At 35.7% G+C, this 20,083-nt stretch overlaps 1 protein-coding gene across 1 annotated transcript; it reads left to right on the forward strand.

Moving 5' to 3' along the window:
• The first annotated feature begins 340 nt into the window (after positions 1 to 340).
• Positions 341 to 4,226, forward strand: LOC142641424 (GDSL esterase/lipase EXL3-like). Its single transcript, XM_075815865.1, has 5 exons — positions 341 to 704; positions 2,033 to 2,163; positions 2,855 to 3,088; positions 3,331 to 3,586; positions 3,713 to 4,226. The coding sequence occupies exons 1-5, from the start codon at positions 422 to 424 to the stop codon at positions 3,901 to 3,903; spliced, it is 1,095 nt and encodes a 364-aa protein (XP_075671980.1). The 5' UTR covers positions 341 to 421; the 3' UTR covers positions 3,904 to 4,226.
• The last annotated feature ends 15,857 nt before the right edge of the window (positions 4,227 to 20,083 follow it).

Here is a 20,083-nt window from a genome sequence, read left to right on the forward strand (position 1 = left end):
CAAACCGAATTTGACAATTTGTAATTACTTTCTTAATTCTTTCTTGATTGACAGTTTGACACTTTAAATATTTCCAATGAAGATATTTATGAGTCAAATCATTTCTACCCAACCATCAAATTATTAAAAAAACACAAAAAACTTTCATGATTGTAATAAAGTGGGCAGAGGGGCTAGCATCAATTATATTGTTTATTACATTCACAAAAAAAAAACTATATTGTTTATTACAGAGTCATATAATATAGATTTTTGTACAATTTACAGCTAGATCAGCTTATTTCTTGTGTGTGCGCATTAAGTGACGTAGCAGTTCTATATATATACAAAGGGTACAACCCAAATGAGAAAAATACAAATCAACACTTTTTGTGTCACCTAGCAGTAGCGACCAAGCAAGATTCATCTAGCTAAAAAAAAAATGCAGTTCCTCTTTAGTTTGTCTTCTTTTTCTTCTTCGGCTATAGTATTGTTTAGTCTCATTGCCTTTGTTCTTTTCTGCAACACCAATGCTGTTGTAAGGCTACCACCAAATATTTCGGTGCCTGCAGTTATAGCTTTTGGAGATTCAATCGTGGATACAGGCAACAACAACCATCTAAAAAGTGTAGTTAAGTGCAATTTCGCTCCGTATGGGAACGATTTTAGAGGCAAAGTTCCAACAGGTAGATTCGGCAATGGAAAGGTCCCAGTAGACCTAGTAGGTATATCTCTCTCTCTTTCTTTCTCTCTTTGCATATGTAGTGGTCTTTTGACTCTTTTTTACATTGGGGTTTGTTTGTTTTCCGTCTCTATTATGTTATTTGACTTGAAAAATTCAAACTTGAACATGGTCCTCGGTAAAATTACAGTAATTTTACCCAAAGGAACAAGTAGAAAACCTTTACTAGCATGTGAATTTTTTCTTTTATTAGAGGTTTTAGTGTGTCATGGTAGGCAATTTTATACTATTGAGGAAAACTTTCTATTTTTATTCATTACTCTGATTTAGATCTCAGTTCCACTTCCCAATAACCAATCAATGGAGTCATTTTTTGCATGTGAGTGCACGAGTGAGTTCTCGCTCCTCTACGTGCACTGCTTTCTCAGTTTGCCCTTAATCTTGGCAGAAGTTAGACGCAGCTAGTCAGTCTAGTCTGCCCTTATTTCTTTCTTTCCGTCTTTTATGTTTTGGTCGAGAGAGAGAGACAGAGATACAAAGAGAAAGAGAGATGACTTTAAATTGGGTTAAGGCAACAAGGTCGAAGAGAAATAAAAGAAATTCAGACCAAGTATTTTCATTCATTATTTGTGCAGTAAAAGTTGGATTCTCAAAAAAAAAAAAAATTAGTCTATTTTCATAATCAAGATGATAACGTTTTAATACTAAAAAAACAAAGTACCTTAAATGAAAGCTGATCTTGACAATCCATTTGTCCCACAATCTGGCTTGCTTTAAATGCCTTGTCTGGTGGTTGAGTAGTTGAGACCCAGTGATGAAGAGAGAGAGAGAGAGAAGAATTATGGCTCTCTTCATATTTTTGCAATTTGCAGAGTGAGCATCTGATGAATCTATGATATGTGTACTCTTATAGTTATCAACAAGGCCCAAATGAGTTTGTATGAATTAGGGCTCGTCAGGGATAATTAGGTTATTTTACAATATAAATAAATTGCACACTGAACTTTTAAAAATTGTTATATAATTTGGCGGTGAAAGTAAACTGCATGGGAATTCTTGTTCTTTTGTAGGATTTATCCCCATCCATAATCTCCCACCTGACGTTTTTGTAGAGAACCTGGGCTGGGTGATGGGGTTGGATTCTCTTTTGTTTGCTAATAATAATACATTATTCAATCAAAGTGTTATAATTTAACTGACATCTTTTTTTATTTTTAACAAATACTTTATATAGGGTTTAAATATAAAAATACTTTATATAGGCTTTAAATTCTCTTATTGTTGTAACTATCACATTATTAATATATATATATAAACACACACGCACTTGTCCAAATTTATTTTATTGTCTAATTTTGATTCAACTTTTAGCTGAAGAATTGGGAATCAAAGAGCTTGTACCAGCATATTTAGATCCACACTTGCAACCTCAAGAGCTCAAGACAGGTGTATGTTTTGCTTCAGGTGGCTCAGGATATGATCCATTGACTCCCAAAATAGTGGTATGCACATATAATTTTGTTACTTTCCTTTTGGATTTAAATTCTATAAGACTATTTATAATACTCATACATGCACCATCTATTTCTTTTCCACTTTAAACTTTTAAAAAAGTAAGTAATAGATAGCTCCATATTGAAGATCACTGTAATCTATCCCTATTTACTTCAGTACTAAAAAAAAATTATTACTTCTCTAAAAAAAATTTAAATAAAAAATACTACATCTTGATACCCTCCCAAATACAAATATAGGACTTGGGCTTTCTTTTTGGATGACCAGGATTCTTGCTTTGGGTCCAAACCAAAGAAAAGACCTTTTGGATTTGGGAATGTCTAAGTAAACCATAGAATATAATGATGATGTATCTATTAGTGGTGGGCCAGCATGCCTTTTGGTTTTTTTTTTTGGGCATAATGGGCCAGCGGTCAGCAAAATTAATAAAATTACTTCTCCATTGTGTTAATATGTGGATTGTGGAGTCCCTATAAAATTAATAAAAAAGATGCAGAGTCCATTTAATTTGGCTCAAACGAATCTGAGTGATTTATTTAAATACTAATACATGTAAATAGTCTAATAAATCATCAAAAATTAATTGGATGAGATTAAGATAGCTAAATTTTGTCTTTTACCTATATGTTTTGTGCCTACTATTCTCTCTCTTATTCCATTTTTTTTTTCTTCCAAAAGTCGGTCCTATCTTTAGATGATCAATTGGGAATGTTCAAAGAATACATAGGAAAACTTAATGGAATTGTTGGAACGGAGAGGACAAAGTTCATCTTGGCCAATAGTTTATATCTCGTGGTGGCAGGTAGTGACGACATTGCCAATACATATTTTGTTGCTCATGCACGAGAATTGCAATACGATATCCCTTCTTACACTAACCTTATGGTCAACTCTGCTTCTGAATTCTTAAATGTAAGTTTTCATCTCCTCAATTAACGTCCATCACTCATTGGCTTTCTTTGTTATATTCATTATTGTTCCCAAACTCTAATTTTCCTCTAAAAAGTGATTTCAGTGATATCTTTAGATTAGAACCAGTTTATTACTTATAATTTATTATGAAAATATGGTGGATGTAATATTACTCTGATAACAACACTGATAGTCCTAATATCTCTCTGTGACTAATTGATGTGTCTCCTTATGTTTTTAAGCAAATATATGCGCTAGGGGCGCGAAGGATTGCAGTATTCAGTGCACCGCCAATAGGATGTGTGCCATCACAGCGAACTCTGGCCGGAGGATTACATAGAGGGTGCGCAGATAAGTACAATGAAGCAGCAAAGATGTTCAACTCAAAACTTAATGCTAATATAGACTCCCTTAACAGGAACCTGCCCAACAGTAGGATTGTCTATATTGATGTTTACAACGCTCTACTTGATCTCATTGAAAACCCTGAAAATCATGGTAAATCATTAATATTATTACTACTATTATATAACCATTACCATTACTATGTTTCATCAATGTACCTTTTCTATCGCCTTGATCATAATTTCTGATTTCTTCTTGTTTTTTTAATATGTAATGCAGGCTTCCATGTTGTGGGAAAAGGGTGCTGTGGTACAGGGGATATAGAGGTAGCTATACTGTGTAATCCAGCATCTCCCATTTGTAAAAATGCGTCTGATCATGTATTTTGGGATAGTTATCATCCCACTGAAGCAGCATACAAAGCCCTTATATCTCCAATCCTCCAAAGGTACCTCAGTAGCTTCTTCTGAGGCAACCAACATAGCCAAAGTTTCTTCAAGTCGAATTGCGCCACGTACTCTTATTTATTTCAATTGGCTCGTCTAAGTCATATTCTTAAGTTCAATGCCGATTCCGGCTTTGCATTCATGATATATAACTATTTATATGTAAATTTAGAATTGGATTGTTTTCCCCCTACTATTGTCACTATAGGTAGTCATGGTTTCCACAATAAGACATTGTGGTTCGTACGGTATTAGTTTTTTACATGTGTGTTTCAATGAGTTGAAGTGTGTAACATTACAGACTATTAAGTATTCTATAAATTTGGCTCTACTTATTACACATGCTATTTGCATTCCATCAAGAGGACGTAAATTGATTATTTTTTCTTTGCTATGTGTTAGAAATATTAAATGAAAGTATTGTATTTCTCAAGTAATAGAATATACAAGAGTGCCTTTATATAGGAGGCAGATGTGTGTAGTACAAGTAAGAATGTAGTACGAGTAAGAGTGTAGTACAAGTAAACAAGGTGGGTCTAAAGCCTACAACCTATTACACGTTAATAGCCCCTCTCAAACTCAAGGTGGGTGTGAGACCAATTTAAGGTTGTCAACCAAAGCACGAAGGCATCGCTTAGGATGTGACTTGGTGAAGATATCTGTAAGTTGATCTTTAGAGGAGACCGAGAACAACTTGAGAGCACCGTGGACAAGATGATAACGGATAAAATAACAATAGATCTCAATGTATTTAGTCTGTTCATGGAGGACATCATTCTGAGCAATATGAATGGCACTTTAGTTGTCACAATAAAGAGGAGTAGTAGAGGATGTGTATACACCTAAGTCCTTAAGAATCCATTTTAGCCAAAGGAGCTTAGATGTGGTATCAGTAAGGGCACGATATTCTGCTTCAGTACTGGAGTAGGCCACAAGGGTTTGTTTTTTGTTTTGCCAAGAATTCAGAGAAGAACCAAGAAGAAAGCAATAACCAGTGGTGGACTTGCGATTAATGGGATCTCTTGCCCAATCAGCATCAGAGAATGCATGGAGAACAAGAGAGGATTGAGCAGAGTAGAAAAGGCAATGGAAGAGAGTGCCCTTTAGGTATTGAAGAATGCGCAGAACAGTAGTATAGTGAGTTGATTGTGGAGTAAACAGATACTGGTTCACCATGTGAAAGATATAGGAAATGTCTGGACGAGTGATAGTGAGATAAATTAGGTGCCAACTAATTGTCTATAAAGAGAGGGATTAGACAATGGGTCCCCCCCTGAGGGAGTCAGATGCGCATTAGGTCAATTGGAGTGTCAACAGTCTTACTATTAGTGAGTCTAGCTCGAGACAAAAGTTTAGAAGCATACTTGGTCTGAGTAATATAAAAACCATTAGTAGAATGAGTGATTTCCAAACCCAAGAAGTAGTTGAGATGTCCAAGATCTTTCATCTCAAATTGCTGACTGAGAAAATCCTTGAGTTCTTGAATGCCACTAAGGTCATCACTAGTTATGATCATATCATCCATATATCGGAAAAGAAAAGTGGTGCCTTTGTCGGTGTGACGAAGAAATAAAGAAGAATCATAATGACTAGCAATGTAACCCAAGCGAGAGGTAGTAGAGCTGAACTTGGCAAACCAAACTAGTGGAGCTTGTTTAAGGCCATAAAGTGCATGTCGAAGGTGACAAATCTTGTTCGGTTCAATAGAAAGACTAGGAGAAGGTTGCATATAAACTTCTTCACTTAAATTTCCATTAAGGAATGCATTTTTGACATCTATTTGAAAAAAAGTCCCATTTACTAGTAGCGGTAACATCTAAGAGGGCATGAACAGATGAAATTTGAGCAACCGGAGTAAAGGTCTCTTCATAATCAATCACATCCTCTTATGTAAAACCTTTTACAACAAGACGAGCTTTATATCGCTCAATGGACCCATCAAAGCGAGTCTTGATCTTGTAGATCCATTTACAACCAACCACAAATTTTTCAGGGGGGGCAGTCACCAAATCCCAAGTATGGTTTTTAGATAATACATCAAGTTCCTCTTTCATTGAAATTTGCCATAAAAGGTCAATGGAGGCCTCATGATTGGTGTGAGGCTCGTGTAGTGTAACAAGGGCAGTATAACAATGATAATCAAGTAAATGTGCAGGAATGGATCTTACTTGAGTTGAGTGATGAGGTAGAATGTCTTTGTGCAAGATCTTTAGGTGGAGTAGGAACAGGGGACCCAAGCTCAGGGTTGGGTGGCTCATCTTTGACTTGTTCATCTTCCACCTGTTCATTAGAGGGTGATCCAGGAGACGCATAAAAAATATTTGGTGGTTGGATAGAGAAGTCTATGGGAGGATCAGGAGTAATTATAGAAGGAATATGTGGCTCATCTAGAAAAAGATCAAAGACAGAGGAGGTAGATAGGGATATACGAAAGTGAGAGAGCTCGACAAAGAAGCAATGTTCCCAAAAGACAACATTGTGGGAGATACGAAGACAATGAGAGACAGGATTATAACACTGATACCCCTTTTAAGTTTTGCCATAGCCAAGAAAACAACAAAGTCTAGACTGAGGCTCAAGTTTGTTATGCTTATGTGGCTGTAGAAGAAAGAAACACGCAGAACCGAAGGAGCAAAGGTGATGATAATCTGGAGGTGACCCAAAAAGGTGCTCATATGGAGTTTGATTTTGGATGACAGGACTGGGAATGCAATTAATATTATGAAGAGCAGCTTTGCCCCAAAAAGGAGCGGGAACTTTGGCAGAAAGAAGGAGAGCACGAACAGTGTCAAGAATATGGCGAAGTTTTCGTTCGATTCTACCATTTTGCTGAGAGGTACCTGGACAAGTTAGTTGATGAATAGTGCCATAGGAATGCAAAATAGCTTGGAAAGCATATTGAGTGTATTCAAGAGCATTATCAGATCGGAAAATTTTGATACGTTTGGAAAATTGAGTTTCAACCATTTTTGCAAAATTAGAATATATTTGCAATAGTTTAGAACAATGTTTCATATGAAAAATCCAACTATAGCGAGAATAATCATCAATACAGACAACAAAATATCGAGATCCACCAATATTAGGGACAATGGAAGGGCCCCCAAGACATCAGAATGAATTAAGTCAAAGATATCAGTGTACATTGATTCATTAGTATTGAAAGGCAAAGCTGGTTGTTTTCCTAACTAACATGAAACACAATCAAAATTTTATGTGGACATTGAACCTAACAAACCTCTAGAAGCCAAGTGTTGTACCCAAGAGGAGGATGCTTGACCAAGTTGGGCATGCCAAAGTGCAAAGGAAGGAATAGAAGAAACTGTAGTAGCTGTAGCAGCAATAGAAACAGGAGCAACAAGTAGAGGACGAAGGTTGTCCATGGGAAACATACGCCCAACTCTAAGACCGGTCCCAAGCTCCTCTACCATCCTTGGATCCTGCATAATAATTCTAGAATAATCAAAGGTAATGCGATAACCCAACTCAACTAATTGTTCCACAGAAAATAAATTGTAAGAAAGGTTAGGAACATTAAAGACCCCAGAAACCGAGAGGTTGGAGGTCGAGATAGAACCTATATTATGACCAAACATTGTAGAACCATTAGCTGTGTGAATGTTAAAAGGGTTTGGTGCAGGTTCAAGTTGAGAAAATAAGGATGAGTGAGGTGTCATGTGATTGCAACAAGCAAAATCTATAAGCCAAGAGGAAGGAGACATACTAGATGAAATTGAGAGAGAAGAGGAATAAGATGCATTACCAACCATACGAATGGTATTAGCGATTATGTTTTGAAGGTCAACTGTGAAAATGGTGATAGTGGATCTAGAAGACTTGGACTTTGTAGAGACATGAGCCATTGGTTGGATACTCTCAATGTTAGCAACAGTAGTAGTAGAAATGGAAACATCTGATTTGTTGCGTTGATAACAAGTCTCAATATTATGGCCAAAACGTTTGCAGAAACATTTGTTGGATTGTCGACGACGATTGTTGCAAAAAAGAAGAAGACCTGTCCTTAATCTTTATTTAGAAGTAAAATATGAAAAAATAGACTGCAAATATGAAATCTATATAAAAAACTGGGTAAGGAGTACCTGAACTGCAAAAAGTCAAACTTGAAAAAAAAGTCGATGGTTAACTATTACGAAAGTCAACGATGACGTAAGTAGGATGATGTCAGCAAATAGCTAGGGTTGACGTATCAGGTGATGACGTCACGGATGACGTCTGCGAGATTCCCGGTGGTGCGTGAGCTGTATGCGCCGAACTTCTTTTGGCACATGATGGCGCATGGATGGATCTCGTTGATTTTCAACCATTATGTGGGAGCGCGTGGTGTGTCCGATGTGGATGATTTCGGCTGGGCTGAGTAGATCGGGTGACGATTTACGCGATGATATGTCTTGTGTTCTGATTGGAGGTCTGAAGTGAAGATCCGACGAGGACAGTGATCTTGGTGGCAATGAGCGAGCTTTTGGTGGCGAAGATTCAACCTTGAGGACCTTTGACGGTGGCGAAGCTGTCAGGAAAGGGCACCAAAAAAATAAAGGTTTACTAACCGAAGAAGTTAAGTCAGCAGAAAATACCAATAAAGACAAGACTGCAAAACACAAGAAAATTAGAGCAATGACTCTGATACCATGTTAGAAATACTGAATGAATGTATTGTATTTTTTAAGTAATAGAATATACAAGAGTGTTTTTATATAGGAGGTAGATGTGTGTAGTACAAGTAAATAAGGTGGGCCTAAAGCCCACAACCTATTACATGTGAACACTATGTTGCCTCAAACACGTGTCTATAACAAAAGAAATGCCTTGGATTAATTATAATTGGTTATCATTGATTACCACAGTTCGTTTAATATCACATGGCATCAAAGCAAAATTTCTTTTGCTAATATTCTTCTTAAGACAGAGCAAGGATTTTGGCTATGTTTGAATTTGAGTAGTTTTATTTTTATGATTTTTTTTTACTCCTCTTGCCTTTGATGACGCCCGTACAAGAATTCGCGTAAAAAATCAAAGGCTAATTGACCACGTTTTTGGTTGTCTTATGACAATAATCAAAGGCTAGTTGACCAAGTTTTTAGTTGTCTTATGAAGAAGTATGTTTAATTTCAACTCTTGAATCAATCTAAGCCTTGTTTGGTCATAAGTTTTACAATATCCTTATCTTGATTTGTCATGTTTCCATTCCAGATCAGCGTAGGTCTATTCAAGATATGGTATGAACCTAAAGTGTGTCAAGAATAGCCCCAAACCATCTTGGTCAAGCCCATATAATTTTGTTACTGAGAACCCTTTGACATCGATTAGCCTTTTCTAAGGCATACTTATACTATTGATCCATTTTTTAGTTGGAGATCCAATTTTTTTGATTGATTTCAGTTTGTATCAACCAGTATAGGTCTATAGTATGTACATTGGTAAACTATAGATAAAAAGTTAAAGTAATCTTGTGTGTTTTTATAGTCCAATTCAAATTCATAATTCATGCCTAGACAACTCAAGAAGAAGGAACTCATTGTAATCTTGACACTAAACTTGACAGTTAGTTAATTAATTGAAACTATATCGAAAGTTTCTTAATCGCTATTCTATTGATTGAGAGTCGCAGATCCTGATTCTTAATCAAGCCCATTATGTCGTCCAATTTTTATAATTTTGAGTCATATTTGCTAAAACATAAATGGACTACAATAGAGATGATTAAAATAAGTTTGGAGAGAATTGTGTTTGTACATATAGGGTTTTGTGACCAAGTTCTCAATCACTATCAAATCAAATAGGATCAAAAGATTGGTAATTAAAGTTGAAGCCACTAAATTCAACATAGAAGTGCTGTTATGAAAATTTACGAGGTGGTCCTTGAAGTCACAAATGGGTTGTTTGTATGAAAGGAATCTAGAGAAGAAGAGTCTCTATCAAGGTTGGAGTTGCATGTGGTCACGTGAGCAAGCCACTACTGCAAGTAGTATTGAGGTTATTTCTATTGAAAGAACTTAAATTTTGTTAGGACATATGTGATTCATGTTAGGAACATATGTCATTATGTATTGGTTAATCCTTTGACAAAACACACTTTACTTGTAATTGCGCACTTTACTTGTAATTGGGTAGATCTAGGATGTGTTTAATGCTTTATGGAACAAAGTTTCAAGTTCAAGTGTTAAAACCATGCAAGTCTGTCCAAGAATCGAGTGATGAAGTGCAGGATTTTTAATCTTGACAGCTAATATTTATCGAGGTTTAATAAGCTGTTTAAGGTCGAAGCTCGACAGCTCTTCCATAGATAGGGTATCTATCGAGATTTAAGAAAGTCAATTTTTTAGTTTTGATTTTCATCAAATCCGTGAATAGATGTTTGGGCTTTCTTTTCTCACAACCCTAAACATATATAAGGATTGTTTTAAGAGCCGTCATAGCTAATGCACATCAATGCAAAAGTTTTTGACAAGCATATTGTGAACCAGAGACCTATGCCTTACTTTATCTTTTTCTTGAAAAAACTGCTGTGTTTGTACACCGTAGGGTTTTGTGACCAAGGAGCTTTGTGATCTTCTTCATGTGATGAACTGAAGAACTTTGCAGCCAACATCTGTCTCAAGTTAGTGATTAAGTAGCGTACTGGGATCCACACATCTATTGGTTAGTCACATACTGGGAGTCATGCATTAAAAGGAGAGATTGTCACTACAGAACAAGTCCAATTGGGTATTGGGGTAAGGGTTCAATTGTAGGTTGGTATAAGGTACTAAGATTCCTTTACTTGTAACTGCTTGTTGTGATAATAATGAATTTTTGGGAGTGGTGACCTTAAAATCACCCGGTGAGATTTTTGCCTTAGAGGTTTTCCCCATTCGTAAACAAATCACTATGTCAACTTTATTTTCCGCTGCATTTTATTTTAGTTGGTGATTTTTTTGTGCTGCCACACATATTGTATGCTAATCTGATTAATTAATCAACTTGGCTAATTAATTGGTTAATTCATCACGAGGGGTCAATACATTCTTGGCCTATCAAGTGGTATCAGAGCGGGCACACTCTGATTAGGTTTTAATCCTTGCTATGTGATTCATTGGCCCCTGTTTGTCATGGATAGAGGACAGTCACTAATTGTACTTCCTTTATTTGATGGTACTAACTATGCATACTGGAAAGTACGCATGAGAGCTTTCTTGTAGTCTTTAGATGAGAAAATGTGGTAAGCTGTGGAGATAGGCTGGACCAAGCCAAAGGAAGCGCTAGCTGATTAGGATGATGCTAAGATTAAGGCGGCAAACTTCAACAGCAGGGCATTGAATGCCTTATTCAGTGTGGTCAAGAATGAGGAGTTCAAGAAGATATCCTCCACAGAAACTACTAAGGAAGCATGAACCATTCTTTAGACAACCTATGGTGGAACCAAGGTTGTCAAGGATTCAACGCTTTAGAGGCTCATTACAAGCTTTGAAGAGATCAAGATGGAGGAGGATGAGTCATTTGATGAGTTCTATGCCAAGCTCAAGGACATAGTGAACTTAGATTTTAATCTTGGGGAAACCATTTCCGAACCCAATTCCCTAAGATTGTGAGAAAGGTACTTAGATCTCTACCCAAGAGATTTCATGTCAAGATCACCGCTATTGAGGAATCAAAGGACATGGACAAAATTCCTTTGATAAAGCTGGTTGGCAAATTGTAGACCTATGAGTTGGGTTTGACAAGGATTGGGAAATCGAGTAAGGGTAAGAGCATGGCATTGAAGGTCAAGAGCAATGACTCGGATGAGTCTTCAGATGATGACGATTCTAAAATAAAGTCCTATATTACCAGGAAATTCAAGAAGTTCATGAAGAATGCCAATGCGAAGGGTTTCAACAAGGACTGTAGGTAATCTAGTTCTTCTCAGTCTAAGAGCCAAGACAAAGGGGAGAAGGATGTTAGGGATGGCGGTCAGTACACTGTTCCCTCAGGACCCAAGTGTTTCGGGTGTTAAGGGTTTGGACACATGAAACAGGAGTGCCCCATATATCTCAAGACCATTGGGAAAAGCAAGGCACTTGTTGCTACATTGAGCGACACTGAACCTGAGGATGATTTCAAAAATGAGGATAACGGAATCCTAAATGCCTTCACCGCCACTGTCAATCCTACTGAGGGGAATGTAGAAGATGTGGACGAGGAAGAGGACTTGGTGGAGTCAAATTTTGAGAAGATGGATGAACAAGATGACATTCACATTGCCCAAGTTATACAAGGTCTCCGAAAAGTATGAGAAGTTGTATAGGTTGGTCACCAAGAAGCTCAGTGATGTGGAGCTTGAACGAGAAGAAATATCCACAAAATTTGATGAAGCCAATCAGACTATTGGAGCACTGAGGTTGAGAATAATTTCTTGGCTGAGAAGATCAAGAAGCTTGAAGTGGAGCTGTTTCAAGTCAGAGCTCAGCTGGAGAGGACTTCAAGTGAAAAGCTTGATGAGATGCTCAGCCTTTAAAAATCTACTTTTGATCGAACTGGTTTAGGGTATGATTTCTCTTCTCCTAATACTGCTTCCTCTAGTACTACTGTTTTTGTTTCTCTTGCTAATAATGCTGAATCTAAGAACAATGATGTCAAACCTGTGTTAGTTAGTGAGAACATAGATAAGAGTAAATCTATCTTAGGAGCATCCCCTAAGCTAGCTAAGAATGAAACTAAAAACCCTATGGCTAAGAAGAGTAATGCTCATAAGTTTAATCAGAAGAAGCAACATCTCTGTCATCACTGTGGAGCAGCTAGACATACTCAACCTAATTGCTATAAGTGGCTAGCCACTCAACAAAGCAACAGTATGGTCTCATCGGGAAACCAGAATCAGTTTCCATCCCCTCTTGCTCCTCTTGGAGATCTCCTCAAAGCTCTCATGTTCTTTTCGAACTTGAACGGTTGCAATTCTTCCCCTTTACTGCCGGTTCAAGGGTTCACTAAAAGGAAAGGTTCTTCTAAGTTGTGGAAGGAAAAAGGCTTTAAGTGATTTAGTCACTTTTTTCTCTCTCCCTCTTTTTGTGTGTTTGCATTACTTGTGTGTTTTGCTTTATTGTTTTGAGTCAGTCTAGTTTATGCATTGCTTTATTTAACATGTTTTTATTTATTTGTTTCAGTTTTGTTTTATTTTGTTTTTCATAAAATAAAAATAAAAAAATTTGAAAATTAGAAAAATACAAAAACAGTGTGTGCTTGTGTACATTGGTACTTGTGTAGCTTGAATGGCCAATGAAACAAAGTTTTCTAAACTTTGCATCTCTTGTAACTTACATGAGCATCTTTATGCACAACTAAGCAAGTGAGCTTTGTGGCTTGTGTTTGTGATGAGTAAGATTAAGTAATCTCTTGAACTTAACACTCGTATAATTCTTTTTGACGGGAAGGACTAAAAAATCCTAAGTGAAAGGCATAAATAACCATCTCACCACTGTTGCCCACCAATCATGAAATGACATCTGTATGCTTCAGCGTAGTAAAAGTGCAATGTCAAAAGCTTAACATAATTGGGTATTTCTTTTCTCTCTCTTATATGCCCATGCATGATATGCTGAATAAAAGAAAAATATACAAAGAAAAATTAAAGAAAAAAGAGTCAAAATGCTTTATATATGATTGCAAGCATGTCTTCTAGGAGATGTGGGAGTTATAGGATGTACCTTGAAGGTGATAGTCCCCATCAAGCAGTTATGACTATGTGTGAGTAAAATGAATTTGCTCAAATCTCAGATCGTCATAACATGTAGACGCTTATGCAATCTTGCGATATTTTTCACACATAACACGCAATATTCTTTGCTACTTTTGATATGAGTACAGGTACAATATGATTTGACCATCACAAGGTTTGCATGTGTAAATGTATGCTCACTAAATTGTCTTAATTTGTTTTTGAAATATATAATTGGTTAGACTTGTTTAGTGTGTATGTGTGTGTTTTTGGATCTATGTGCTTAACAATTTTTGTTGAGAGATGATTTTGAGAGCTTAAAATGTTGATTAGATCCTTGGTTGTATAGAATGCTTGATTGCATTCACGTCTGTGTTTTTCTCTTCATTGAAAAATTGTTTTTAAAGCAATCTCGACAATTGCTGGACACCTCTCAACAGCTAGGCTATCTATTGAGCTCTTTAGCTTCCTTTTATCATAATCTCGATAGCTTCTTGATCCATTGAGAAAGTTTCTGTCTCCTTGATAGATGCTTGATAGCATCTCGATCCATCGAGCCCCTTTTGTTGTGGATACCTTTGGACAGCTTCTCGATAGCTGTATTTGTTGAACTTTAAAGCTTGACACCTCTCGATACCTCTCGATCTGTCGAGAATTATGGATTCCTATATAAAGCCTTCAATGCGATTTTCTCTCATTTCACTCCTATCTCTCTTGACAAAAAATCACTTCTCTCTCTCCTAAACACTTCTCACTCAACCTCTTCATCTTCCCCATTCAATCTTCGGTCTTTTCCTTGCATTCTTCATTGGTATGATCTCATTTGTATCTCTTTATCATACATTTCATGCATTTTGACCTAACTTTTGGGGTTTTTGAAAAATTTTGGGGTTTTTTCAAAATTGATGAAGTTTTTGTGAAATTTTTGGGATAGGTTTTGTTTAAATGATCCTAATAGTTCATGCATTGCATCACATCACATTTGCATTATAACAATGTTTCATGCATTATAGATGTGTGCTATATGTGTTGATTATATGTGTGTTGGTAGGATTGGATTGGGCTGAGTCCATGATGTTTTTACTTTTGCATGTCACATGTTCATGCATTTTCCTTGCATAAGTACCTTCATCTATCTTTATCTTGATATTGATCTGTGTTGGTGCTTCTCTGCGTGTTTCTTTCTCTCTTTCCTTTCTTTCGTTAGTTGCTCTATGGCACCTAAGCGAAAATCTACTCTGTCTCGGAACCCTCTTCGTTTTGGGGCATCTTCCTTTAATCCTACTCCTTCACATGTTAGATTTTGTGATGATAAAGCCCATAAGGACTTTTCAGAGAACTTTTCCCAACGAGGCATTCATTCGGAATGCCAAGTCATCCTATCAGACTTTTTTGATATTGACCTTCTCACTGTCATCTACAATAGGGGTTGCGAGTCACTATGTGGCATCTCGGTCACATGTCCTTTTGTGATTATATAGGAGGTTTACTCCAATATGCATGAATTTGACTATTTTGTACCTCATTTTATCACTCGCGTTCGAGGTACGTGCATTGTAGTCACTCCGGATCTTATATCCGAGGTGCTACATGTCCTGAGGATAGCGCATCCTGACTACCCCGGCTGTGCTCGTCTTAAGACTATGTATAAAGACGAACTCATGTCTCTATTTTGTGAGATACTTTCTACTTGGGGTGACCGTCAAAACACCCCTTGCTCAGTCTTTGTTAAAGGTCCGAGATTCCTTAACATGGTGATGACATTCGTTCTCCATCCATTGTCTCATTATAACTTTATCACAGAGCCTCGTGCTCGATTTTTGTTATCCCTGTTAGAGGACATTTCAATCGACTTTCCTTCTCACTTCATCCTATCCCTTATAAATATCTATAGGGATATGGTGACTCGTGATAAGCTCATTTTTCCTTCAGTTATCACGAGGATTATTCGTCATTTTTTCGTCTCCTATCCCAACTTGGACCACTTCTCTGTTATGTGTGCCATAGATGCTGCTACCGTTAAATGGAGCGAGGTGCAACTTCGACCGAGGAGGACACAGACTGAGATGACGACACCTTTGGCTTCTTTAGCTCCATCCACATCTACTCCTTCCTCTTCTGTGGGTCGTGTGACTCTTGATGCGATCATGGCTCAACTTCAACGCATGGATGCTCGCCTTGACACTTTTAGTGATGAGTTGTGTCAGGTGAACACCTGTGTCGGTCGAATTGCACGACGACAGGCTCACCTTGGTGGCTTCGTTGAGTCTCCCTCTCTTTCTCCAGAGGCTTCTAAGGACGAGGATGATGATGGTGACTCTGACGGTGATGATACTGAGGATGACAATGCTAGCTCTTCCAGTGCTGACGAGATGACTGCTTGATTTACTCACCCTTTGTCATTCGTGACTTAAAAAGGGGAGTAGTTTTGGGGATGAGAGTAGTCATGTATTTAGGGGGAGAGTTAGTACATATGAGATTTTTGTTAGGGGGAGTGTCTATACTTTGAGTGATGCAGTGAGGACTTATGTATTTTTTTTCTTTTCTTTATCTTTTAGATACTTAGTTCATGTACCTTTGGTCTTGTGACCACTTTGTGATAGCAAACCTTGTATTCATTATTGATATATATATATATATATATATATATATATATATATATATATATATATATATATGATGAGGTTGTTATTACAGTTCTTTCACCTATCTCTTCATGTGTTGTTTCTTTTCTCTCTTTATGCACATGCTTCTTATGTATTGTATGCAATCTTTAATCTCTGTTTTACACTAAGATGCCTTGATGAGTTTTGTTTAAAGTATTTCAGAAATACAGGTTATCAAAGTCTTCCTTGCCATGAACTCTCTTCTTTCAAAGTTTTTCAAGAGTTTGTATTTGGATAGATTTTATTGTATTTAACAAGTGAGTATGAGTTGAGTGATTTATGACTTATTTCATATGTTCATTTGTTTGTTGTGGTTTTGTCACGAATTGCCAAAGGGGGAGATTGTTAGGATATATGTGATTCATGTTAGGAACATATGTCATCATGTATTGTCTAATCCTTTGACAAAACACACTTTACTTGTAATTGGGTAGATCTAGGATGTGTTTAATGCTTTAAGGAACAAGGTTTCAAGTTCAAGTGTTAAAGCCATACAAGTCTATCTAAGAATCAAGGTATAAAGTGCTGGATTTTTAAATCTCGACAGCTAGCTCAACAGCTAGTATCTATTGAGGTTTAATAAGCTGTTTAAGCCCAAAACTCGACAGTTGTTCGATAGATAGGGTATCTATCGAGATTTAAGGAAGTCAGTTTTTCAGTTTTGATTTTCATCCAATCCGTGAATAGATGTTTGGCCTTTCTTTTCTCACAACCCTAAACATATATAAGGATTGTTTTAAGAGCCGTCATAGCTGATGCACATCAATGCAAAAGTTTTTCACAAGCATATTGTGAACCAGAGACATATGTTCTAGTTCATCTTTTTCTTGAAAAAGCTGCTATGTTTGTACATCGTAGGGTTTTGTGACCAAGGAGCTTATTGATCTTCTTCATGTGATGAATTGAAGAACTTTGCAGCCAACATCCTTCTCAAGTTGGTGATTAAGTCGCGTACTGAGATCTGCACATCTATTGGTTAGTCACGTACTGGGAGCCATGCATTAAAAGGAGAGATTGTCACTATAGAACAAGTCCAATTGGGTATTGGGATAAGGGTTCAACTGTAGGTCGGTATAAGGTATTGAGATTCCTTTACTTATAACCGCTTGTTGTGATAATAGTGAATTCTCAGGAGTGGTGACCTTAAAATCACCCGGTGGAGTTTTTGCTTTGGGAGTTTTCCCCATTTGTAAACAAATCACCATGTCAACTTTATTTTACATTGCATTTTATTTTAATTGGTGATTTGTTTGTGCTGCCACGCATATTGTATGTTAATCTGATTAATTAATCAACTTGACTAATTAATTGGTTAATTCACACTACGAGAAAAGAGTCTACTAGCGAGGGTAAAATGCCATTGCAAAAATTCAAATATCATTGCAAAAAGTTATTAGCGAGGGCATATGGCCCTCGAAGGCAGTCATATTTGCTCTTGTTGCTAAAAGAGATTTTGCGACCATACCTTTGCAAATAGATAATTTACGAGGGCAATCCACTGTCTTTATTGAACAAATCTGCCCTCACAAATATATTACCAAACAACGAGAAAAGTCGGCGACTTATTTTTATTGTGAGGACCTTCGTACCCTTGCAATTAATTATTTGCGAATTTCAAATTGATGACATACTTTTTAGAGACGAATAGTGTCGTCGTTAAAATTTATTTGTAAGAGCTTTTAACCCCTCACAATTAGTTAGAAATAATAGTGACGACGTTAAGTTGTTACTTCAAACGTTTTTGCAAGGGCTTAAGTGGTGTTGCTATTCTATAAATTGCGAGGGACTTTGTTGTCACTATAAAGTTATTTATGATCAAATTTTTATGTCATTAGTGATAATATTTTATTATTTATTTATAAGTTATTTTATATCATTTTTGTTTAATTATCCTATTAAAATAGTATAATGATCACTAAAAATTGATCCATTGAAACATAAAAATTCTTATAAGTTCAAAGTTTAAAATATAGAATATACAAAGAAATCCTAAAATTGAACCATGACATAAAAATATTGTTTTAAACTTAAACAACTAGAATTATGACAAGATCTATATTAGTTTTCCTCTAAGTCACCCTCTAAGTTGTTTTCGACCTCCATGTTATTGTTTGAGTTGTCCTCTTCATCTTTGCTAGTCCTTAAAAAAAAAAGCATTAAATATGAGTTAAAATGAAACAATTAAAGTGAATTTGTATTTGTATCAATGCTTCAATAAATAAGTACACATATTACTATATCAAATATAATCATATAATATATCATAAACAATAATAATAATAATTTTTTTTTAATTTAACAATAATAACAACTTAATTTGATTACTTAAACCACTATCAAAATTAAATATAAATTAAAATAATATAACAATTGTGAAAAGTGTAAACCACAAATAAAGGTTAGAGAGAGTGCAAGAGAGATAGAGAGAATTTATGACATGTATTTCATTTATACTCACCTCCCATTCTTCATCCATCCATTTATCCACCATCTTTTTCCAAAAGGGTGTAGGAATGAAGGAAAGACCATTCTTGTAACAATCTTATTTCTTATTTTACTTCTTAAAAATAGGATTTTTAATGTGAAATATCCAATCAGAATAGTGGTGTTTCACATATACCACAAATGCCTTTTTCACTTCCTATCTGGTTGCTTGTGCTTAAAATGTTGAGCTATATAGCAAGCATATATAGTTTCAAGCTCAGATCTTGGGTATTCATTAAAAGTCATCCAAGCTCCATTCAGTTTTTGGTGAAAAAAGATAGTAATATCTCGAGCAGCTTTTGTTGTGATGATTCTGTCTTTACTTTTACCTTCCCTTGCCATGTCTACTTTTTTTTTTTGGTAAGCCCTGCCACGTCTACCTACTATTATTTAGTATTAATATGATGAAAGTATAATATAAATATGTATATTTCCAATACAATTGTGTTATAGACATGATTCATATTGTCACATCTTTTAATCTTACTTTTTTTTAATGAATAACTAACCATGCATAGGCCAATAAATAATAATTTAATAATATAAGAATTACTCAACAATTGCACCAACAATCATTCATAGCTAAATTAAGTATAATTAAATATTTTTTTAGAACTAAATACATGCTCATCATCCTATCACATTGATAAATTGAAACAGAAATTTTCAATTGACAACTATAAAAGGTGCAAACTAATAAATATTGATCTTTATTGTGTATGTCTTGAATCAATGATAATTCATAGCCACCAAAAAAATGAAAGACATGTTGATCTGATTTGTACCCCAATAAAAATCATGGATAAGATTCAAATGAAAACAAGAACATGAATTTTTTAACATTTTATATAAAGTAATGTAAACAAAACTACAATATGTTCCATGGATTAGAATAAAAAAAGAGTTCAACAAGGAAATACTGTCATCAAGCTTACGTTTTCCAAGAAATATTTTGAAAGCTTATTCAAAGATCCTATAACCATATACAGAACCCATTAAAAATAAAATATAAACCATAAATTAGATATTGAAAAAAAAATACTCACTCTAGCCTTGCAAAAATGATCCATAACCTCACACAAGAATATTAAATGAAAATGCAGAAAATGATAATGAGAGAAAGAGAAATACCTCATAAACAAATGGTAAGTGTAAGAAATTTTAGGATTTAGCAGAGAGTGGTAACTAAAGTTACTGAACGTGTAGAAGATAATCTAGAAATAAGGGGGGGTTATGCTTTTAGGGATAAGTATTAAATATTTAAATTACATGGTAAATTTTTTTAAAAAAGATTAGGCGATACAAGTTTTAACTAAAAGATAAATAGTAAGAATAATTGCTAAAAAATCTCAAAGCTTTTTTATTA

The sequence above is a fragment of the Castanea sativa genome, chromosome 1 (genome assembly GCF_040712315.1).
Source record: "Castanea sativa cultivar Marrone di Chiusa Pesio chromosome 1, ASM4071231v1".
Taxonomy (NCBI): Eukaryota; Viridiplantae; Streptophyta; class Magnoliopsida; order Fagales; family Fagaceae; genus Castanea; species Castanea sativa.